At 36.7% G+C, this 25,342-nt stretch overlaps 1 protein-coding gene and 1 pseudogene across 7 annotated transcripts in view; one reads left to right on the forward strand and one right to left on the reverse strand.

Moving 5' to 3' along the window:
• The window catches only part of RPS6KC1 (ribosomal protein S6 kinase C1), a 215,744-nt gene that overhangs the window by 7,013 nt on the left and 183,389 nt on the right, over positions 1-25,342 (forward strand). For 4 of the 7 annotated variants that reach the window (XR_003794328.1, XM_029227679.1, XM_029227684.1 and 1 more), the window contains exons 2-3: positions 12,695-12,730; positions 19,092-19,212. Coding sequence is in view for 3 of the 7 variants with exons in the window: in XM_029227679.1 (XP_029083512.1) it covers positions 12,695-12,730; positions 19,092-19,212 (157 nt within the window). In the remaining 4 variants the exon portion in view is untranslated. Of the gene's footprint in view, positions 1-12,694; positions 12,731-14,180; positions 14,298-19,091; positions 19,213-25,342 lie in introns of those variants that run through there. The other 3 variants (XR_003794329.1, XR_003794330.1, XM_029227682.1) reach the window with 3 other exon arrangements.
• LOC114898350 lies at positions 19,439-20,186 on the reverse strand (annotated as a pseudogene).

Genomic DNA, 25,342 nt, shown 5'->3' on the forward strand with positions numbered 1-25,342 from the left:
TTAGTGATGTTGAGCAGCTTTTCATGTGCTTCTTGGCCATCTGTATGTCTTCTTTGGAGAAATGTCTATTTAGGTCTTCTGCCCATTTTTGGATTGGGTTGTGTGTTTCTTTGATATTGAGCTGCATGAGCTGTTTATATATTTTGGAGATTAATCCTTTGTCCATTGAATCATTTGCAAATATTTTCTCCCATTCTGAGGGTTGTCTTTTCGTCTTGTTTATGGTTTCCTTTGCTGTGCAAAAGCTTTGAAGTTTCATTAGGTCCCACTTGTTTATTTTTATTTCCGTTACCCTAGGAGGTGGATCAAAAAAGCTCTTGCTGTGATTTATGTCAAAGAGTGTTCTTCCTGTGTTTTCCTCTAAGAGTTTTATAGTGTCCAGCCTTACATTTAGGTCTCTAATCTATATTGAATTTATTTTTGTGTATGGTGTTAGGGAGTGTTCTATTTCATTCTTTTACATGAAGCTGTCCAGTTTTCCCAGCACCACTTATTGAAGAGGCTGTCTTTTCTCCATTGTATATCTTTGCCTCCTTTGTCATAGATTAGTTGACCATAGATGCGTGGGTTTATTGCTGTGCTTTCTATCTTCTTCCATTGATCTCTGTATCTGTGCCAGTACCATATTGTCTTGATTATTGTAGCTTTGTAGTATAGTCTGAAGTCAGGGAGTCTGATTCCTCCAGCTCTGTTTTTTCCCCTCAAGACTGCTTTGGCTATTCGGGGTCTTTCGTGTCTCCATACAAATATTAAGATGACTTGTTCTAGTTCCGTAAAAAATGCCATTGGTAATTTGATAGGGATTGCATTGAATCTGTAGATTGCTTTGGGTAGTATAATCATTTTCACAATATTGTTTCTTCCCATCCAAGAACATGGTATACCTCTCCATCTGTTGGTATCATCTTTAATTTCTTTCATCAGTGTCTTATAGTTTTCTGCATACAGGTCTTTTGTTTCCCTAAGTAGGTTTATTCCTAGGTATTGTATTGTTTTTGTTGCAGTGGTAAATGGGAGTGTTTCCTTAATTTCTCTTTCAGATTTTTCATCATTAGTGTATAGGAATGCAAGAGATTTCTGTGCATTAATTTTGTATCCTGCAACTTTACCAAATTCATTGATTAGCTCTAGTAGTTTCCTGGTGGCATTTTTAGGATTCTCTATGTATAGTATCATGTCACCTGCAAGCAGTGACAGTTTTACTTCTTCTTTTCTAAGTTGTATTCCTTTTATTTCTCTTTCTTCTCTGATTGCTGTGGCTAGGACTTCCAAAACTATGTTGAATAATAGTGGTGAGAGTGGACATCCTTGTCTCGTTCCTGATCTTAGAGGAAATGCTTTCAGTTTTTCACCATTGAGAATGTTGTTTGCTGTGGGTTTGTCGTATATGGCGTTTATTATGTTGAGGTAGGTTCCCTCTATTCCCAATTTCTGGAGAGTTTTTATCATAAATGGGTGTTGAATTTTGTGAAAAGCTTTTTCTACATCTATTGAGATTATCATATGGTTTTTATTCTTCAGTTTGTTAATATGGTGTATCATATTGATTGATGTGCATATATTGAAGAATCCTTGCATCCCTGGGATAAATCCCACTCGGTCATGGTGTATGATCCTTTTAATGTGTTGTTGGATTTTTTTTTTTTTTGCGGTAGATACGCGGGCCTCTCACTGTTGTGACCTCTCCCATTGCGGAGCACAGGCTCCGGACGCGCAGGCCCAGTGGCCATGGCTCACGGGCCTAGCCGCTCCGTGGCATGTGGGATCTTCCCGGACCGGGGAAGGAACCCGTGTGCCCTGCATCGGCAGGCGGACTCTCAACCACCGCGCCACCATGGAAGCCTTTGTCGAGGATTTTTGCATCAATATTCATCAGTGATATTGTTCTATAATTATCTTTCTTTGTAGTATCTTTGTCTGGTTTTTGTATCAGGGTGATGGTGGCCTCATAGAATGAGTTTGGGAGTTTTCCTTCCTCTGCAGTTCTTTGGAAGAGTTTGAGAAGGATGGGTGTTAGCTCTTCTCTAAATGTTTGATAGAATTCACCTCTGAAGCCATCTGGTCCTGGACTTTTCTTTTTTGGAAGATTTTTAATCACAGTTTCAATTTCATTACTTGTGATTGGCCTGTTCATATATTGTTTCTTCCTGGTTCAGTCTTGGAAGGTTATACCTTTCTAAGAATTTGTCCATTTCTTCCAGGTTGTTCATTTTATCGGCATAGAGTTGCTTGTAATAGTCTCTTACGATGCTTTGTATTTCTGTGGTGTCTGTTGTAACTTCTCCTTTTTCATTTCTAATTTTATTGATTTGAGTGCTCTCCCTCTTTTTCTTGATGAGTCTTGCTAATGGTTTATCAATATTGTTTATCTTATCAAAGAAGCAGCTTTTAGTTTTATTGGTCTTTGCTATTGTTTTCTTTGTTTCTATTTCATTTTTTTCTGCTCTGATCTTTATGATTTCTTTCTTTCTGCTAACGTTGTGTTTTGTTTGTTCTTCTTTCTCTAGTTCCTTTAGTTGTAAGGTTAGATTGTTTATTTGAGATTTTTCTTGTTTATTGAGGTAGGCTTGTATAGCTATAAACTTCCCTCTTAGAACTGGTTTTGCTGCATCCCGTAGGTTTTGGATGATCATGTTTTCATTGTCATTTGTCTCTAGGAATTTTTTGATTTCCTCTTTGATTTCTTCAGTGATCTCTTGGTTATTTAGTAATGTATTGTTTAGCCTCCATGTGTTTGTGTTCTTTACCTTTTTTTTCCCTGTAATTCATTTCTAATCTCATAGCGTTGCGGTCAGAAAAGATGCTTGATATGATTTCAGTTTTCTTAAATTTACTGAGGCTTGATTTGTGACCCATGATGTGATCTATCCTGGAGAATGTTGTTCCATTTGCACTTGAGAGGAAAGTGTAATCTGTTTTTGGAATCTTCTATAAATATCAATTAAATCTATCTGGTCTATTGTGTCTTTTAAAGCTTGTGTTTCCTTATTTATTTTCTGTTTGAATGATCTGTCCATTGGTGTAAGTGAGGTGTTAAAGTCCCCCACTATTCTTGTGTTACTGTCCATTTCCTCTTTTAGAGCTGTTAGCAGTTGCCTTATGTATTGAGGTGCTCCTATGTTGGGTGCATATATATTTATAATTGTTTTATCTTCTTCTTGGATTGATCCCTTGATCATTACGTAGTGTCCTTTCTGGCTCGTGTGACATTCTTTATTTTAAAGTGTATTTTATCTCATATGAGTATTGCTACTCCAGCCTTCTTTTGATTTCCATTTGCATTTAATGTCTTTTTTCATCCTCTCACTTTCAGTCTGTATGTGTCCCTAGGTGTGAAGTGGGTCTGTTGTAGATAGCATATATTTGGGGCTTGTTTTTGTATCCATTCAGCAAGGTTGTGTCTTTTGGTTGGAGCATTTAATCCATTCATATTTAAGGTAATTAACAATATGTATGTTCCTATGACCATTTTCTTAAGTATTTTGGGTTTGTTTTTGTAGGTCCTTTTCTTCTCTTGTGTTTCTCACTTAGAGAAGTTCCTTTAGCATTTGTTTTAGAGCTGGTTTGGTGGTGCTGAATTCTCTTAGCTGTTGCTTGTCTGTAAAGCTTTTGATTTCTCCATCGAACCTGAATGAGATCCTTGCTGGGTAGAGTAATCTTGGTTGTAGTTTCTTCCCTTTCATCACTTTATTATGCCATTCCCTTCTGGCTTGTGGAGTTTCTGTTGAGAAATCAGCTGTTAGCCTTATGGGAGTTCCCTTATATGTTATTTGTCGTTTTTCCCTTGCTGCTTTCAATAATTTTTCTTTGTCTTTACTTTTTGCCAGTTTGATTACTATGTGTCTTGGCGTGTTTCTCCTTGGGTTTATTCTGTATGGGACTCTCTGCGCTTCCTGGACTTGGGTGCATATTTCCTTTCCCATGTTAGGAAAGTGTTCAAGTATAATCTCTTCAGGTATTTTCTCAGGTTCTTTCTCTCTCTGTACTCCTTCTGGGAATCCTATAATGCGAATGTTGTTGCGTTTAATGTTGTCCCAGAGGTCTCTTAGGCTGTCTTCATTTCTTTTCATTCTTTATTCTGTTCCTCAGCAGTGAATTCCACCATTGTGTCTTCCAGGTCACTTATCCGTTCTTCTGCCTCAGTTATTCTGCTATTGATTCCTTCCAGTGTATTTTTCATTTCAGTTATTTTATTGTTCATCTCTGTTTGTTTGTTCTTCAATTATTCTAGGTCTTTGTTAAACATTTTTTGTATCTTCTCGATCTTTGCCTCCATTCTTTTTCCGAGGTCCTGGATCATCTTCACTATCATTATTCTGAATTCTTTTTCTGGAAGATTGCCTATCTCTACTTCATTTAGTTGTTTTTCTGGGGTTTTATCTTGTTCCTTCATCTGGTACATAGCCCTTTGCCTTTTCATCTTATCTGTCTTTCTGTGAATGTGGTTTTTGTTCCACAGGCTGCAGGATTGTAGTTTTTCTTGCTTCTGCTGTTTGCCCTCTGGTCATTGAGGCTATCTAAGAGGCTTGTGGAGGTTTCCTCTATTTTTATATTTTTAAGGATCCTCCATATTGTTCTCCACAGTGGCTATATCAATTTACATTCCCACCAACATGGTAAGAGGGTTTCATTTTCTCTGTACCCTCTCCAGCATTTGTTATTTGTAGACTTTTTACTGATGGACATTCTGACTGGTGTGAGGTGGTACCTCATTATAGTTTTGATTTGCATTCCTCTAATAATTAATGATGTTGAGCATCTTTTCACGTGCCCACTGGCCATTTGTATGTCCTCTTTGGAGAAATGTCTATTAAGGTCTTTTTGCCCATTTTTCGATTGGGTTGTTTGTTCTTTTTGTTGTTGAGTTGTATGAGCTGTTTGTATATTTTGGAGATTAAGCCCTTGTCTGTCGCATCATTTGCAAATATTTTCCCCCATTCTGTAGGTTGTCTTTTAATTTTTTTCATGGTTTCTTTTGCTTTGCAAAAGTTTGATTAGGTCCCATTTGTTTATTTTTGTTTTTATTTTTATTGCCTTGGGAGACTGACCTAAGAAAACATTGGTACAATTTATGTCAGAGAATGTTTTGCCTGTGCTCTCTTCTAGGAGTTCTATGGTGTCAGGTCTTATGTTTAAATCTTCAAGCCATTTTGAATTTGTTTTTTGCATGGTGTGAGGTTTATTTTGGTTTATGTTGTGCATGTTCTGACTTCATTGATTTACATGCAGCTGGCCAACTTTCCCAGCACCACTTGCTGAAGAGAGTGTCTTTTTCCCATTTTATATTCTTGCCTCCTTTGTCGAAGATTAATTGGCCATAGGTGTGTGGGTTTATTTCTGGGCTATCTATTTTTTTCCATTGATCCATATGTCTTTTTTTGTACCAGTACCACACTATTTTGATTACTGTAGTTTTGTAGTATTGTCTGAAGTCTGGAAGAGTTATGCCTCCTGCTTTGTTTATTTTTTTCCTCAGGATTGCTTTGGCAATTCTGGGTCTTCTATGGTTCCATATATATTTTTGGATTATTTGTTCTAGTTCTGTGAAAAATGTCTTGGGTATTTTGATAGGGATCACATTAAATCTGTAGATTGCTTTGGGTAGCATTGCCATTTTAACAATATTAATTTTTCCAATCCAAGACCATTGGATATCTTTCCATTTCTTTGAATCCTCTTTAATTTCCTTCATTAATGTTTTATAGTTCTCAAGTATGTCTTTCACCACCTTGGTCAGGTTTATTCCTAGGTGTGGAAAGTTATATCTTTGAGAAATGAAAAGAGTGGGCATGTCTCTCTTTTTTCATTGTGTTTGATTATTTGTATCTTGACACTTAAGTTTTTTTTTCAATATGTTACTTTTGTTAATATTTTATCCTCTTAGATCTGCTATTGCCCTAAACTAGCAGCTGAATAGTAATAGTGAAGTGGCCATCAGAAGACTTGATTATAATAAATTGCTCATAAAAGTAGCTTTTTAAAATTTATATTTAACTGATTTCCATTTGTTTCTAAAGGGACTTATTTTGTGATCATTTTTGGTAGGAAATACAATAGCTAGATTTGAATAAATTTTGTAGTTTTATTTTTCAGTTGCTATCTCTTAATCTTATGAAGAAGACAATTCTTTTGTGTATGTCTGAGTTAAGAGGTTGATTTCAAATCATTCTTATGAGTTATTACGATAATAGATAAAAGAGTGCCTTTCACTTGACTTTTAAGGAAACTAGGTAAAACTTGTTAAGAAGTAGATAAAGTAAGTTAGCACTGGAAAGGATTTAGAGGACCTAATGACAGCATGGTTTGTTGTTTATTATGGGCCTTAGCTAGGCCAAGCCACAACATTCATTCTTTTTTTTTTTTTTTTAAGATGGGCAAGAAGACTTATTTTAAGGTCGCATTTCTTTGGTTTATTACTCAACCGGCAAGAAAGCAGTTTATAGCTAGTGCCAGAGCTGGTATTCAGACTCTCTTTTTAGATCCTTCTGATCTGCCAAAGTGCTTCTTCAATGTCTATTTTTTGGTTTACTTGCATTTCTTTGTGAAAGACAAATGGGTTTACCTAACAGGCATTAGGAATATTACTTGGAATTTTAATCTCTAGGAGGGTAGATCTGTTATGTCCTGGAAAGAGCGCTTTGTTGGGAATCACAGAGTTGTGAGATCCAGTCCTGTCTGTTACTGATTAATCTGATTAGTATTAGTATGCTAATATATGCTTTTGGTCCTTGGTTATCTCATTGTACCAGACAAGATTGTCTTGTTGATCGAATGAAATAAAGTATTTAATTTCTTAGCACAGTAAGAGAGAGTTAACCTTCACTGTGAGCCCTTATTTGTTTTCCTAAATTCAGAACTTGTCATTGGCATTAACCGAGGCAGATGGACTACAAACGTTGCAGTAACATTTCCCAACTGTGTTTCAAATTTCAGTAGGTGTTGCACTAAATAAATCAAATAATAATAAATAACCTATGATAAAAATAAAAAGTTGAGTAGATAAATGACCTTGGGGAATACTATATATTTTCCTTTTGGAGATTTACTAGGCATAATAGTGTGTTACAGGCCTTGAGAAATTCTGCTGTAAAAAAAAAAATTTTTTTTTAAAACAAAGGTAAACTGAGTTGACCATTAAGCCTCCTTTGAGAGCACCGATTGTTAAAGAATATCCGTATTCTGTGGTAGCATGGCTTTTGAAGCACAGCTTTAGCACAATAATTTGCAGGATGACTTGGTGATATAATTCTCTATAGCAAAAGGCTCTTCAAGATATGTGTAGTACTTACTGAGCCAGTGGTAGCTAACGCTTGCAGTGGAAATTTATGAACTTTAAATGAAAACAATCACTGCTTTAAATTCTAACTTTTGTGAAATTATAGGCTGAATTCTATGACAAAACATTGAAATTCTCCCAGAAAAAAATTACTAAATGCTAGCAACCTATATCAGGGTGAAATTACAGTATTTTTGTTTTGGAATTGATATTACTTGTTGAGATAATTGCTAATATAGTTTTAAAAGTTATAGAAATCTTGGTCTGAGGGCTCAGTTTCGTTCATTTTCAGTATGATGATATTTTTCTTCAGATTCTGATTTGATATTCTTATTTTTTGTCAATTTGGCAGTCCCGCTGAAGAGAATTATTTAGTTAGAAAGAGTTACTACTAAAGGACATTTGGGCTTAACTCATGTTATCCTAATACATTTGTGTTTTTGGTTTTCATTTCAGAGGACGCATTGTTAACTCATTTAAGTGAGATTACACACGTGGGAATACCGAATCTTTATAGTGGGATACCAAGTGGTTGAACTTGGTAATGCATTTGGCAAGTGATTATATTTTTATAATGTGATGTAGGAGTCAGACCCAGTGTTTTCACCACTGTGCTTCAGTACCTAGCAGCAGAGTAGGCACTGATATTTGTTGAATGAGTAAGAGAAAGAATAAATAAAACTTAATAGTGAAGGGTGTTGTGGAAGTAAGTAAAGTTAGCTATTGCTAAAAATACTGCAGATGAACGGACGGATGCAGTAGAGTACCACAGAAAGAGCACTGAACCAGGAGTCAGACTCTCCGAGTTCTCATTCCAATCTGAAAGTGAATAGCCATGTGACCTTGCACAAGTTTCTGGATCTCTTCCTTGTTGGGTAAAAGGAGGACTCATAATAACCACTTCTGCCTAATTCATAGGTTGCTGAGAGAGTAACATGAAACACTGATATATCAATAAAATGCTTTGCAAATGCACAAAGTCAAGGTCCCTGCCCCCCCCCCCCCCCGCCACATGCCTAGCACAGTGCCTTGAACAGTATTAGCATGGATATGGACTTTCTTAATACTAAAAAGGAGGCTAAGAAGCAGAGTTAGGACTGATTCTTGGAGTGATTACAGAGTGTTGAGGGTAGAAGGAGGAAGAAGAACCTACAAAAGAGAAGCAAAAAAACCAAAGAGGAAAGAGGAGAATCAGGCCCTCTACTTTCCAGACATGATTTTCACTAAGCTTTGTTTATGTTGTTTGGTAAAAGGATAATTAATGCTCAGGAAATAGCTTTTGACTTAATTTTCTGAACTATGCCTAAGTAAATTTTCCCCCTTTCATATGAGAAGTATGTGAGGGTGAAGAGAAGTTCCATTTGGGAGCTTCAAAATTAAAGACCTTTGGAACTTCCCTGGTGGTCCAGTGGTTAAGAATCTGCCTTCCAGTGCAGGGGATGCAGGTTCGATCCCTGGTTGGGGAACTAAGATCCCACATGCCGCGGGGCAACTAAGTCAGCATGCTGCAACTACTGAGCATGTGAGCCACGACTAGATAGCGCATGTGCCGCAATTACAGAGCCCACGTGCTCTGGAGCCCATGCGCCACACCTGAGCCGGCGTGCCACAACTAGAGAAAAGCCCCTGCACTGCAATGAAGAGCCTTCATGCCACAGTGAAAGATCCCGTATGTTGCAACAAAGATCCCATGTGCTGCAACTAAGACCCAACACAGCCAAAAATAAAGTAAATAAATAAATAAATATTAAAAAATAATTTAAGACCTTCACTTAGGTAGTTTGAGTACTTTAGGCTTTGATTTTCTGTAATAACCATGAGTAACTTACTGTGAAAACATTGAAGGTCTTAAGTCACTAAACTGTTCTTGTCTGCTTCTGGGATGCCACTGTGGTCTGGACAAGGAGGATTCAGCGAGCATTCAGTATCATGGGAAGCACCTAGGATGAAGCACTTCTTACTCTGTTGCTCAGCACACTACAGTCTTGCGCACCACCAGACTGTGAGCTCTGGGAGGTGTGAAGGCGGGGACTTTTCTGTTGCTCACCACTGTAGCCCCAGCACACAGCAGAAGTATGTGAGCCAGTAAGAGTGTGGATGAGGAATCATAATCAGATTGGTTATTTCTGATGAAATGGTTTTAAAATTGTGGATATCATTAGGGGATTACTAATGTATTTTTGCTTATTGCAGTACACATATATTTGATTTCTGGAATGGCTTACCTGAGGAAAATCTAAAATGTGATACTTCTGATACATACACCAAACCAGGAAATAATTTCTTTTGTCACAAAAAGATCATTTGCATGTGTAAAAAAAGATTATTTAAAATAGCAAGGTACTTTAGTATATTTATAAAATGATTGAGTTGTAAATTCAGGAAATCAGTAAATTTTCAGAAAGGTACATCTTAGAATGTAAGGAACAGCTGAATAAATCTTATTGCCAGTGATCATATGTTGATTATTTTTGGTGGGTGGATATTAGTGGATTGATTATCTCTAACTTTCTTCTCGTTACCACATTTTACAAAAATATAAGAAAAAATTATAGGAGGCAAAATTAAATCATTTAATTATGTGAAACACACCATACTTTTGGAAAGGTGTGTGTGTTTCCAAAAACTTTTGGAAAGTTTTTTTGGGGAGGGTTGGAATTTGAAAGTAATAGCTAAAATCCAGTATTTGAATAATATATGGTTGTTAGTTAACTTTCTAACCTCTTACTTTAAATCTGTGTTGTTTAGTATGGTAGCCATTAGCCGTATGTGGCTACTTCTATTTAAATTTAATTTAAATGAAATAAAATTAAAAATTAAGTTCTTCAGTTGCAGTAGCCATATTTCAAGTGCTCAGTAGCCACACAGAAGCATGTGGCCAGAGGCTACTGTGTTGAACAGTGCAGATTTCCTTCCATCATCAGACAAAGTACTATTGGACAGCACTGTTCTAAATTAATGAAAATTGCTAAGAGATTTCACCAAATTTTATATCCTGAAAATTGGAGAATAGAGTGGCAAGAAATTGAAAACCTTTTCTGTTGGCATTCTTTTTAAAAATTTATTTATTTATAAATTTATTTATTTATTTTTGGCTGTGTTGGGTCTTCATTGCTGCGCACGGGGTTTCTCTTGTTGCAGCGAGTGGGGGTACTCTTTGTTGCGGTGCGTGGGCTTCTCATTGTGGTGGCTTCTCTTGTTGTGGAGCACGGGCTCTAGGCGTGTGGACTTCAGTAGTTGTGGCACGCAGGCTCAGTAGTTGCAGCTCACAGGCTCTAGAGTGCAGGCTCAGTAGTTGTGGCGCACGGGCTTAGTTGCTTCGTGGCATGTGGGATCTTCCCGGACCAGGGTTCGAATCCGTGTCCCCTGCATTGGCAGGCAGATTCTTAACCACTCTGCCACCAGGGAAGTCCCTCTGTTAGCATTCTTGTGTTAAATTCTCTAGTAAGAGAGAGAGGGAGATGACTTTTTAATTATGGAGTTCTTGCTCTGTTCGTATTTGATGTCAATTACAGCCAGGCCAGGCAGGGACTATTATCCCCATTTTACAGAGGAGATCAAACCTAGGGAGTATTATCCTCATTTTACAGAGGAGACCAAACCTGTAAGTGGAGCAACTATAATTTGAACCCAGGTTTGTCTGACTTTAAATAGTATACTTTTTGTTTTGGACCTCAGGAGTAATGTTGAGTTGATCGTAATCTCCCAGTTCATTGTCACCAGTCATCAAGGACTTTTTTCCTCTCATCCACAGGCAACCATTTTAATATGTTTGATGTATCTTTTTGTTTGTGTCTGCAAAATACATACTGTAGCATCAAATTCATGATTTTTACGTTTGCGTAGAGGGTATTATGTATCTAATGTGAGATTTTCCTACTCTACAATGCTGTTTGATGATTTAAGCACCCAGCCTTCTTCTTTTTTGTAAATTTTGTGAGGAATTCTTTGTAAATGGTGTTAGACTTTTTGGCTTTTTGTAAATGGTGTTAGACTTTTTGGCTTGCTCAGGGAATATTGATAGGATTATTTGTCCCCGAATGATGTATATAATTTTTAAAATTTAATCCTTGGATATTTACTGAATATTTACCACAAGTCAACTACTGGCCAGGGGAGTATAGCAGTGAACAAAACAGACAAAAGTCCTTGCCTACACACAGGTTGCAAAATAGATAACAAGTAAAATACATAGCATAATATTTTGAAAACCATAAATCAGGGGAAAAGGATAGAGAATGCCAGGTGTGAGTAGAGCTGTATTTTAAATAGGAAGGACAAAAAAGTCCTCGCTGAGAAATTGACATTTGGGTAAAGATTTGAAAGAGATGAAGGAACAACCCATGAAAATACTGAGGGGAAAAGCATTTCAGGCAAAGGGAACAGTGAGCATGGTAGCCCTCAGGTAGGGGTGGGGATGCACTTGATAAATTTGACCTCCTGGAAAAGAGATCTGTGTGGGTGGAAAGATGGGGTGGGGGTCCAAGAGGTAATGGGGTTAGGTCCTAGGGCCTTGCAGGATAGTAAGGGATGATGCCAGGTGCCAGTCACACCTTAAAGGCCCATATGCAGTCAGTCTTAGGAATTTAAATTTGAATTTAACTGTAAAATGCAGCTCGCAAGCGACCCTAAAGCTCCTTGCATTCCAGCTTGTCCAGCATTCCTTCTCTTGTGTCTGGAATCCTCTCCTCCCCCTCATCCTTCATCTTTGATGTTTTCCCTGACCTTTTCTGTCTGTCTTATTTGCACCCGCATCCCTGTTCCTCTCTCAGTCTGTACTTACAGAATGGCCATCTTATCATGTTTACTGTTTTATGCCTTCAGCCAGGAGCTCCTTAAGGATGAGGATGATGTATATAATTTTTTATGGGTTACTTTTGTTTTCTTCTTCACCATTAGGAGGTCAGTGATTACTTCTAACACATAGTGGTGTATGGGAGCATTGTGGTTGCTGTTTTTTTTTTAACTTGAAATTTTTATTGAGCTAATTGTAGATTCACATACAGTTGTAAGAAATAATACAGGAAAAAAGCCAAAAAACGAAAAAGAAAAAAAAAGAAAAAAAGCAGTGCTATCCTTTTGTATACTTTGTCCAGGTGCAGCTGCTTTTTATGCTTCTGATTTATATGTAGGCTGGAAAGGGGGATAGACAAGCTGTTAGAATTATGTCAAGTAAGAGGGAAAGCATGAGGCATTCTCTTGTGAATGTAATAATACATGAACTTTAGCATGGGGACTTTATTTTACTTGCCTTTTTGCTTAATTTTTTAGTATGTGTTTCAGATACCGAAGTTATTATATAACTGACTTCTGTGTAAGTGATATAATATAGTATTTCTTTTTCTTTAAGCAAATTGAATTTTTCATACAAATTCTGTTGAAAGTAATGAAATGATTTATGTGTATGCTTTGTTTTAGGTTGTTTCACGAAGAAATCCAGAGGATGTCCAGGAGGTAACATGTTTATCCATATGAAAATTTTATTTTATGTATTTGACAAAAATTTAATTAAATGCTTTATAGAGGAAACAATTATTTGTATGTCAGTTTTTGTATTTGTATGTTTATCTGGAGGTTGTCTGCAATTCATTAAACAATAGCTGAAGTATCTTATTTCAGACCTATTAAGTACATGTTAAGTTTCAGTAGGTGTTAAGTTATATAAATAAGAATTTCAGGAATTATAGTGCCGTTTAATAATGTGATAATTTTTCTGATAACTACCACTCATAAGATTTCAGTATCAGTTAAGGGCCCCTCTTTACCTATTTCAAAATCATGATGCCTGTTTGGTAAAAAAAAAAAGAAAGTATTTGGTAACTAGTACTAATTTTAAAGATCATAATAATAAATTATGTGTTTCCGTTTACTTTCATTTTTATACTGAGTTGGCATGTTGGAAAACAGCTTTGGGTGTAGATGTTTCTTTTTAAAATTTTGTAGTTCTTTTACAGACTATTTCCCTCTTTCTGAAATAACAGCTTGTTATATTTTTGCTTAAAACTGTGGAATTCTCTATTTATAATTACTTTATCCTTGTTATATATCCTTTAGGAATCCTAACTGTGAGGAGTTAGCTTTTTTTTAACATTTTAAAATTTACTTTCATTTTGGTCCTTGCTTATTTACAGTAGGATTAGAAGAGCATATATATATATTTTTTTTTTCTTTTTTCTTCCTACTAAAGTGTTTAAAACAGATGTTGTAAATTGGCAGTCTTGATTCTGCAAGTTATTTTCTTAATTGCATTTTAATGTCTTCAGGTGGGCTATACGCTATCTATTTAGCCACAAGCCCCACTACTCCTTACTGTACATACCTGGTTTGATTCATAGATTTAAGTTGATTGTTTGCTGCCAGTTGGTTTGAATTTGTGACACATATTTAGATAATATTTTAACTTTTATATATTACCATTACTTGCTATATCTGATCTGATACTTGTTTTTGTCCTGTTGTTAAAAAGAGTTCAATAAAAGACACATTTTAAAATGATTTCATACTTTTTCCTTAGGGGTTTTAAGATATCTCACCCCACCCCCCACCTATAGCCAGGAAGAGAATATTGTAATATTGTTATTTAGGAAGAAAAGGCTATATCTATATCTATGTCTAGATCTGTATCTATATATCTCTATCCTTTCAAAATGGCAGTGAAAATAACTTGTACCTTTGATTGATAAAGTACTGTTTTTACTTAAGTGTCAGTTGATTAGTATGAACTATTCCTTAGAATTCTATTAATTATGTTGAATTAATAGTCAATTCCAGGCTATTCTGCTTTTGAAAATTTACAACTCTGTTAGAATTGAAAATGGGTTGTGTTTCTGTGCTGTAGTGATTGCTGTGCTGTAGTTTGTGATTGCTGTGCTGTAGTTTGTAGCTTGATGTTCCCCTTTTCCAGGGAGAATCCTGAACCAACCTATCCATGAACATACTCTCTGCCATTTCCTTAATCCTTTTTTGGGGAAATCTCTTTTATAATAACAACTGTTGGTGAACCATTCATCAGAAAACTCTTGTAAGTGTCCTTTAGTTAGATGATTGCATGGTCCTTTGTTAGAAATGGAATAAAATTTTGAAAAGAATGTCTTCTGTCTAGCTTGCTTCTTGAAGTATAAATAACCTTGAAGTTATAGCAACATTTTTTGGTTTCCCACGTATTTCATTTAAACATTGGAATTCTTATTTAGGAGAGGAATTTTACCACCTAGAATTAGTTTCTATTTCCTTTTTTTCACTTTCTTTCTCTGTTAACAGATTCATTTAGTTATTGCTTAGAATTTAGTCATGCTTCACAAGTGCTATTGAAGATCAGTAGATGTACTGCTTGTCTAAGCAAGTATAGGGCTAATAATATGGTATCCTTATAAAAGTGGAGAAATTTGGCTCTTTTATACACACACACACACACACACCCCTTGGTGCATGCTACCAGATAGCTCTATTTTCTTACTAAGGATGCCAAAACACTCACATGGAGTAAATAATTTAAAATTATCCAGGATAGTTTTTTCTTTTTATCTTTTAAAGATACCCTCTAAATTTTTATTATTAAGAGCAGCATGGGTGAATCTTAAGGGGGACAGCAATAGTTAATGTGGCTTCTTGTTCAGTAGCTTCTCTAGAGCAGGGGTCCCCAATGCCCTGGGCCACGGACTGGTACTGATCCGTGGTCTGTTAGGAACTGGGCTGCACAGCAGGAGGTGAGTGGCAGGTGAGCGAGCAAAGCTTCATCTGCCGCTCCCCATTGCTCGAGTTACCGCATGAACCCCTCCCATGCCTCCCCCTCCCTGCCCCCGCAGTCCGTGGAAAAAGTGTCTTCCACGAAACTGGTCCCTGGTGCCAAAAAGTTTGGGGACCGCTGCTCTGAACACTTGCAGAAGGTAAAGAAAAAGATGGAGATGTGCCCTCCTCCCCCCACCTTTAATAAAAAAAGTAACCTATAGCTCTGTTTCTCTCTAGGTAGTAAATTTCACTGGGGAAATGTGGGAAAGGAGAATCAAAATAGAACTTTCTATGTATCATGTCAGAAATCTCTAACGTTGAAGTCATTTCATAAATAAAATAGTTTTAGAAAAGCTATTTGAGCACATTCGGAAATGTGTCGGGAAAGGAAAAGCTCTTCAAAAGGGGAGGAAAGAAAATCTGTAAGCAGATAGTATGGTAGTGATGTTACAGGAAAAGGTGATCCAGCTAGTTTTAAATACTATATGAGAGTAAAAAGGACAAAGTTAATTGAATTGAGTGGTTTTGTAAAAGATCTAAAGTGTTTTTGGTATCGTTAAGAGAAATTATCTGAAAAGAAAGCATTTGTTTTATGTAAAAAGTATTTAAGGCAGTGTTTTTAATGAAAATTAAGCTTTTATTAAATTTGTAGTCTATTATGATTGTCACAACTAATATTTAATTGAGGAATTTTATTCAGAGTAACTATAATAAATAGGAAATTTCTGCAGGGTTGGTTCTGCAGAGTAATAGTTGTTAATATAGCTTTTTTTTTCCTGATAGGAAAGAATTGATTATTAGAAAAAATATGTTTTGCATGTATCTTTTGGGACTTTGTATAGTCCAGTTATAGACATCCATACTTGCTGATGTAATGGACATGTGCTTTTGTTCACATTTACATTTTGAAGATTTCTAGAAATGTCCAAGCTCAAAAGGAGTAAGAAGAAAAGGAGGCAGTAGATGGTGACATTTTGGGGATGCTTTGATTTCCTGCCTTTTTTGAGGGTTTATATTTGCTCTTAGGTATTTCACTTCTACAGTCTTAGAGTCCAGAATAAGGAATATATGAGTGAATAAATTAGGGCATGGTGAAGAAACACAGATTCTCTAATTTTTGCTATGACAGACTATCTACTGGTTTATATGCCATGGTATTATTATTATTATTATTGTGATTCAATTGTTAACTTTTGCCCTTTAAGTTACTCTGACTTTATCTGAAAATGACCCTAACTAGAATATAAATTTTTTTTTTTTTTTTTTTTTTGCGGTACGCGGGCCTCTCACTGTTGTGGCCTCTCCTGTTGCGGAGCACAGGCTCTGGACGCGCAGGCTCAGCGGCCATGGCTCACGGGCCCAGCCGCTCCGTGGCATGTGGGATCTTCCCGGACCGGGGTACGAACCCGTATCCCCTGCATCGGCAGGCGGACTCTAGAATATAAATTTTATCTGTAGATTTAATTGTTTCCATGAGCTTCAGCCTTTTGAATAGTTCTCATGTCTGGTTTATAATGGCTTTAAGGATTGCATTTCCCTTATGTAAGATTACTGTCATGAGGACTTCGCTGGTGGCGCAGTGGTTAAGAATCCATCTGCCAGTGTAGGCACGGGTTCGAGCCCTGGTCCGGGAAGATCCCACGTGCCACAGAGCAACTAAGCCCGTGCGCCACAACTACTGAGCCTGTGCTCTAGAGCCCGCGAGCCTCAACTACTGAGCCCGCGTGGCACAACTACTGAGCCTGCGTGCTACAACTACTGAAGCCCGTGCACCTAGAGCCCGTGCTCCGCAACAAGAGAAGCCACCTCAGTGAGAAGCCTGCGCACCGCAACGAAGGGTAGTCCCCACTCGCTACAACTAGAGAAAGCCCCCGCGTGGAAACAAAGACCTAACACAGACAAAAAAAAAAAGATTATTGTCCTGGGCCCACCACCCATTTCCCCCTTAAGCCCTTGGCAAGTGTGGTAGCACCATAATTTGATCTATTTAAAAAATATAAAAATAACACTATTTTCCCGTGACAAAATTATGTTAATGTATCAAAATTAGAAACTACAAAGAAGCAAGATATGAAAATTAAAATCACTTGTAATCTCACTGTCCTGAGACCTTTTACTTTTCGAGTGTTGGTTTGGCTCTCTCAGTTAGTTCCTCTTACTCTGTCTTTTACTGGAACTGTTGATTTTCTGCTGTCAGCATTTGTCTTGTTTACTTCCATTTAAAATAAAATCTTTTCTTCCATCCAGGTGTCATGTGTCATGGCATAGCTGAGCTTCTTAAATACTTACTTTGTGCTTGGTTTCTTCTTTACTTCTGCCTGACCCCCATCATTCAGTTGTTAGATTCCTCATCTTGTTAGAAATGCTGAGAAATGTTTTCTGAGTGATTACCACCTCTCTCCCGATGACTTCCCAGTTAATACCTCTTGTTTAGTTTTTGCTCTTGAACTCCAAACCTGTCTTTTCTATTGGACAACTCCAATTAAATGCCTCACATGCACCTAAATAAAATATGTCTAAAATTGAACTTCGTTCTTATCTCAAAACAGCGTTTTCTCCTTTGCTCTTTACCTTAGGGAATAACACTACTATTTATCTAGTTGCAAAAGCCAAAATTTTAGTAATTATATTTGGCATCTCACTCTCCTTTTAAATACTTCATTCCCAACCACTTCTCTCTCTCTGTCTTTTTTTGTTGTTGTTCTAGCTATTATGTCCCTTCAGTGTGCCCACCTAAGTCAGTACTTTGTGTAGGTGCTCCTTCCATAATACGCTTGAGCTACTGTTTTAAGCATTTATCATGCTGTCTTGTGATGTAGTTATTGTGTTGGCTTATTCTTCCTAATTTGACAGGGAACTCTTTAAAGGAGGGAGTTTGTTTCTCATTTCTTCATCCTTTGTGCCAACACAGTGCCTAGCATAAGGTAGGCTCATGAAAATATTTGTTTTGATGACTATTTTTGTTGTCAAGTAAATGAATAAAAGGAAGGATAAGGAGGAAGCAGTTTGTTTAAATTAATTCATATTATAGTCTGACTAGTCTCCTAGGATTAAAAGCAAGTTTCCTTTATTAAAGCAAGACACTTAGTAATCATGGTAGAAGTTTTGATAGTATGGCAGAGTTTAGTGAAGAATTTCTTATATACAGGAGTAGATTTTTTGACAGGTCTCTTAAATCACACTTGGTTACCTCTTTGGCCTAAGATTTGCTTATTAGCATTACACTATTGAGTTTGTTAGAAGTGAAATAATTAGGTTTTTCAGAAGTAAAGGCCCCAATATACCAGGTAATGGAATTAAAAGCTCAGTTTTACCCTATTTTGTGGCAACTGAGGGGCTGAATCAGCGACATCAAGGCCATGTGTCAAATTCTTTTTATTAAGTGTTTTTTTCTTTCTAATTTAATCTAAAGTTTAGACAATAATTTAAACTAATGAAAGTAAACTTTTACATGTTGTATAATCTAAATGATTGTTATTTTGTTTTTTGAAATATCCTAATTTTAGTGGTATTCTGATCAGGATTTACCTTGCCTCCAGAAATCTTGTTACTATTTTTATTGAGGTTTATGAAATGCAAAAGTTTAGGTTAATTATTTGTTACAAAGCCATTTTTTTTCAGTGTTTTTCAGATTATTCTTTTAGGCAAGTGCTGAGTATGTTTTTTATGTTTAAAAATTGTCTAAACTACTTTGTGTTTATAAACATGCTGTTTTTGAGATGAATATATATTTTGACATCTAACTCGTTTCCAGGGTAATAGTAATTAATGTTTGAACAGGTTAAGTGACATTTTATGTAGTGTAAGCCTTTTTTGTACCAGGTTGATATTTTTCTAGTATGAAGAAAATAGTACTTGTTTAAAATGAAATTTAAAAACCCAAACAGAACAGTTTGAGGAAGAATTGCTGCTTTATATTTTTAAATAAAATATTATTAGTTAATTTTAGACAGTTAACCATATTGGTTAGAACATATATGTTTGCCTTTGCATGACAGTTTTGAGCACTTGAATAAAAAGATTATTTGTTTTTCAGATATCTGTGGTTTCACTGTGAGTTACACATTTAATTATCTTCTCTCTTTAGATAATTGTATGGAAGAGATACAGTGACTTTAAGAAACTACACAAAGAACTATGGCAAATTCACAAAAACTTATTCCGACGTTCAGAATTGTTTCCTCCATTTGCTAAAGGAATAGTGTTTGGTAAGTGATTATTTTGAAATTGTGATTTTGAAAAGTGATGATTAGCTAATTATGTATATATACTGAACACTGAAACACTGTACCATGAAGTCAGAAGCCCCTTATTAAGATAATTCCTATCATGCCTCAAGCAAGTGAAGTTGTTTTTTCATGTTCTTTTTTTTTTTTTTAAGATAGGAGATTCCTATTTTATTTCTCCAGTGACATATTTGCTATTGAATATAAATTAAAGGCCTGCTTGCACACCAAAGCCAAGTCCTTTAGGTGGTTCAGTCAAAGAGGTAAGACCTCTGGCTGGCTCACATGAGAATCGTCCACTCCTTGGTTCAGATTTTGGGATTTTGCCAGCTTTGGATTCATCAGTAATTTCTTCAATATCCTTAAGTGTCAGATCCTCATAGTAGTTGTCATTTATTTGAATCATTGGTGCATTTACACAGGCCCCTAAACATTCCACTTCTATAAGAGTGAAAAGTTTGTCAGGTGTAGTCTCCCCAACCTTTATTCCAAGCTTTTTCTGAGTGGTCTCCAGTATGCTGTCAGAATTTCGAAGCATGAAAGGTATAGTAGTGCAGACTTGAATATGATACTTTCAACTGGCTTTCTATTATACATTGTATAAAAAGTTGCTACTTCATATACTCTCATTGGAGGTATTTATAAAACTTCTGCAGCCTTGTTCATAGCAGAGATGGGCAGCCATCCATTCTGTCTTTGGGCTAAATCCAGGACTGGAAGCACAGCTGCTGCTTTATGCCCTTCTGGGTAGTTTTTTACAATGGCCTCTATCCTCTTATAGTTTTCTGGTGTGAAATCAAATGGAGTATCTGGGTTATTCTCAGGAGTATCTCTCTGCACAAATAAGGCTCCTCCAGCTCCATTCTGCACAGCTGTCTTAGGCACATTCCTTATATGTCTTCCCCACTGGGTGGTGAGGCAGGCCGCGTGAGCCCGAGTGCCACCGAGAGGAACATGGCAGGCCAAACTGCAGACCTTTCAGGTCACCTGTTTTTTCATGTTCTTGCTGTGGTTTTGTTAACTCAGAATGCATTTACTCCTTTCTTTCATGAAAAAACAGCACCAGAACAACAACTCAAACTCTAACCGATGAAGCAAATAGAAAAACCCTGTAGGAACATGAGGTGACATTGAATTATTCTTACAGTTGTCCCTTGGTGTCTGTGGGGGATTGGTTCCAGGACACCCTGTGGATACCAGAATCTGTGGATGCTCAAGTCCCTTATATAAAATGGTGTTGTGTAGTCAGCCCTCTGGATCTGCAGGTTCTGCATCTATGGATTCAACCAACTGTGGATCGACACCTCATATAAGTGAAATCATACAGTATTTGTTCTTTTGTGACTGGCTCATTTCACTTAGCATAATTTCTCAAGATTCACCTATGTTGTATCAATAGCATGTGTCAAAATTTCCTTCTTGTGTCTGAATATAGTCCATTGGGTGTGTAGACACCATTTTGTTTATTTTTTCATCCATCAGTGAACACTTGGATTGCTTTTACCTTTTGGCTATTAAAAATAATACTGCTGTGAACATGGGTGTACACATATCAGTTCAATTCCTGCTTTTAATTCTTTGGGGTATATACTGAAAGTGGAATTACTGGATCATATGGTAATTTTATTTTTAATTTTTTGAGGAACCACCATGTTGTTTTCCTTAGTGGCTGCTCTATTTTACATTTCCACTAGCTGTGCATAAGGGTTCCAGTTTCTCTTCCTCCTTGCCAACACTTGTTATTTTCTGTTATTTTGATACTTTGGTGTTCCTTTTTTTGCCTTCGTTTTCACTTAGTTTACTTTTTCTTTTATTTTTTGCGGTACACGGGCCTCTCACTGTTGTGGCCTCTTCCATTGCGGAGCACAGGCTCCGGACGCACAGGCTCAGTGGCCATGGCTCACGGGCCCAGCTGCTCCGGGGCAAGAACCCGTGTCCCCTGCATCAGCAGGCGGACTCTCAACCACTGTGCCACCAGGAAAGCCCTTAGTTTACTTTTTTTATATTAAATTCTCTTTGTTAAAATAATTGCTATGTTTTTTAATCCCTTGACTGGACCTTGACCAATAGAGTACAGAATGTTATTTCTTGCTTTTTCTATAACTTTACCATAAATTTTCTTGTATGGACAGCTTTATATTCATCCTGTTATTTATTTTAAAATTAATTAATTAATTTTTGGCTGTGTTGAGTCTTCATTGCTGCGTGCTGGCTTTCTCTAGTTGTGGCGAGTAGGGGCTACTGTTTGTTGCGGTGCACGGGTTCTCATTGTGGAGTCTTCTCTTGTTGCGGAGCACAGGCTCTAGGCGTGCAGGCTTCAGTAGTTGTGGCATGCGGGCTCAATAGTTGTGGCTCACAGGTTCTAGAGTGCAGGCTCAGTAGTTGTGGAGCATGGGCTTAGTTGCTTCATGGCATGTGGGATCTTCCTGGACCAGGGCTCAAACCCATGTCCCCTGCATTGGCAGGCAGATTCTTAGCCACTGCGCCACCAGGGAAGTCCCATCCTGTTATTTTTTAAAAATCAATTTCTGCATGTGGAGTTGTAGAGTCAAAGTATATGGACGTTATTTTTCAAACTAGACAGTTTTTTTTTTCAGGTTATAAAGTACCATATGCAAATAACTCAGATGATACAGAAAACTACTTAAAATAAAAATTCAACCTTAATACCATTTCCTAGATGGTATAACATTTTAGCATAATTTTTAGACTCTGTGTGTGTGTGTCTGTGTGTGCTTGTGCTTGTGTGTACATATGAGTATGCACATGCTTCTTTACCTTTCTGTACATTTAAACTTCAAAATTGAAGTCTTGCTAAATGTAGTCTTGAAACCTCTTTTTCATACAGTGGTATATTGTGATTGTCTTTTCGTATCAATAAAAGAATCTACATTATTAATTTTAATAGATGCATAGTATTTCAGTTTTTGTATATACCATGATTTATTAACCAACCTTTTACTCATATATTATTTTTAGTTTTTTTGCTATTATAAACAACACTGCTTAATATTCTTATTTGTACACTGTAATGCAGATGTGCAATTATTTAATTAGGATAAATTCCTGGGAGCAAAATTGCTTGGTCAAAGGGTATGCATATTTCTGTGACTTTTGTTGCATATTGCATTATTGTTTTCAAATAATTTTAGCATCAGCATTTTTTATACATTGGAATAACTTTAGAAGTCAAAGTAATGCAGGTATACCTAAGAAAATTGAAAAACAAAGCACAAAACAAAGCTAATAGAAGAATGTTCAATAAAAAGCAGTAGTTTCCTGGAGAGCAGCGTCAGGATCATGGTAGCATGAGATGATCCCTTCTTTCCCCTTCAGTCTATAACTAGTAAAACAACTCAACAAAGTTTCCTTTGCCTAACAGAACAGGATGCTGAAGAGATCCACACATTTTTACATCTGAAGGTGACTGGACTGGGCACATAGAGGAGGTGGAACCAGGGGAACAGTGGAGGTGGTACCTGCAACTCCAGCCCCTGGCCATGGTGACTGAGTCCACAGCCCCAGAGAATGCAGTAACAGCAGTGGAGGCAGTGCACATGACTCTGGCCTTCCAGCTGCAATGGCACCTGCAGCCACAGGGGACCATGCAGCAGGGCATGTGATCCCGCTGATGCACTGTCAAAAGTCAATGATAAGGAAAGAATTTTAAAGGCAGCCAGGGGAAAAAAGATAGTAACCTACAAAGGTACCCCCCCATTGGGCTTTCAGCAGATTTCTCATCAGAAACTCTATTGTCTGGGAGAGAGTGTGATGACATACTCAGAATACTGAAAGATAAAAAATGTCAGCCAAGAATAGTCTATCTGGCAAAGTCGTCCTTCATATGAAGGAGAAATAAAGGCTTGCCCACACAAACAAAAGCTAAGGCAATTTATCACCATTATACCTGTCTTATAAGAAATGTTGAAAGGAGCTCTTCTACCTGAAATGGAAAGGCAAAAGTACACAAAACTTCGAGTAAGGTGATAAATAGATAGAATCAGAAAGTACAGCTCTGTGTCAGAATAGGTTGTTAAACACAATTGTGACATAAAGATTAAAGGGAAAAAAAGCATTAAAAATAACTAGCTACTTCAACTTGGTAATTAACTCACAACATAATAAGGGATAATATGTGACAACAAAAACATAAAAGGGGAAAAAAGAAACATAAAAGGGGAAGAGGGAAAGGATGGAACTGTATAGGCAAATGAAGATATGATACTATCAGCATAAAAAGGACTATCTTATCTATGAGATGTTTTATACAAACCTTATGATAACCACAAAACAAAAAATCTAGAGCAGAAACATGAAACATAAAAAAGAGAAAACTGAGCAAAACATCACAGAAAAACACCAAACTGGGACTGCTCTGGTGGTGCAGTGGATAAGATTCTGCACTCCCAATGCATGGGGCCTGGGTTTGATCCCTGGTCAGGGAACTAGATCCCACATTCATGCCACAACTAAGAGTTCGCATGCCACAACTAAGGAGCCGGTGAGCTGCAACCAAATAAATAAATATTAAAAATAAAAAAATCTTAAAAAAAACCCCCAAGAACACCAAACTAAAATGGCAGACACAAACACAAGAAAAAAGAAACAATGAAGATAGAGAGCAACCAGAAAATGATAAATAAATGGCAGTACTAAGTCTTCATATGTCACTAATCATCCGAAATGTAAATGGATTGAATTCAATCAAAAGAAACAGTGACCAGATGGATTAAAAAATAAGACCCAACTATTTGTTGCCTCTGGGATACTCAGCTCTAAAGACAAATACAGGCTCATTGTAAAGAGATGGAAGATGATACTCCAAGCAAATGGCAGCCAAAAGAAAGCAGGTGTAGCCATACTTAGACAAAAATAGACTTCAAGTCAAAAAACTAACGAGACAAAGATGGTCATTATATAATGGTAAAGGGAACAGTCTGTCAAGAAGACATGACATTTACTAATAATATATACATCTAACATAGCACCAAAATATATAAAGCAATTATATAACAGTCGTAAAGGAGAAACTGACAGCAACATAATAATAGTAGGGGACTTTAACACCCCACTTACATCAATGGATAGATCATCCAGACAGAAAGTCAACAAGGAAACATTGGCCTTAAATGAAACATTAGACTAGACTTATTAAATAGATATATACAGAACATTCCATCCAAAAGCAACAGAATACACATTTTTCTCAAGTGCACATGGAGTGTTCTCAAGGATAGAACATGTTGGGACAAATATCAAGTCTCTTTAAGAAGATTGATCAACTACAAGAAGGCTGGAAAAGGTCATAAATATATGGAGACTAAACAACATGCTGCTGAACAGCTATTGGTCAATGAAGGAATCAAAAAAAGACATGAAAATAAGATGTACCAAAATCTGTGGGATGCAGCAAAAGCAGTTTTAAAACAGAAGTTTATAGCAGTATAGGCCTACTTCAGGAAACAAGAAGAATCTCAAATAATCTAACCTTACAGCTAAAGGAACTAGAAGAAAAGAACAAATGAAGCAGAAAGTCAGTAGAAGGAAGAATGTAATAAAAATCAGAGTGGAAATAAATGAAATAGAGAATTAAATGAAAGAAAAGATCAGTGAAACTAAGAGCTGGTTCTTTGAAAAGGTAAACAAAATTGACAAACCTTTAGCTAGACTCACTAAGAAAAAAGGGAAGGCTCAAATAAATAAAATCGGAAATGAAAGAGGTGAAGTTACACTGAAATACAAAGGATTATATAAGAGACTGATATGAACAAATATGCCAGCAAATTGGACAGCCTGTAAGAATTGGATAAGTTCTTAGAATCATACAAGCTTTCAAGTCTGAAACATGAAGAAATATAAAATCTGAATAGACTGATCACTAGTAAAGAGATTGAAACAGTAACCAAAAACCTCCCCAAAAAACAGAAGTCCAGGACCAGATGGCTTCACTGGTGAATTCTGTGAAACATTCGAAGAAGATTTAATACCTGTCCTTCTCAGACCCTTCCGAATAAATTGAAAAGAAGGGAATGGTTCTTAACACATTTTATGAGGCCAACATTACCCTGATACCAAAGCCAGATAAGGACAACACACAAAAGAGAAAATTACA

The sequence above is a fragment of the Monodon monoceros genome, unplaced genomic scaffold (assembly GCF_005190385.1).
Source record: "Monodon monoceros isolate NGI ecotype Baffin Bay Population unplaced genomic scaffold, NGI_Narwhal_1 Super_Scaffold_18, whole genome shotgun sequence".
In the NCBI taxonomy this organism is placed as follows: domain Eukaryota; kingdom Metazoa; phylum Chordata; class Mammalia; order Artiodactyla; family Monodontidae; genus Monodon; species Monodon monoceros.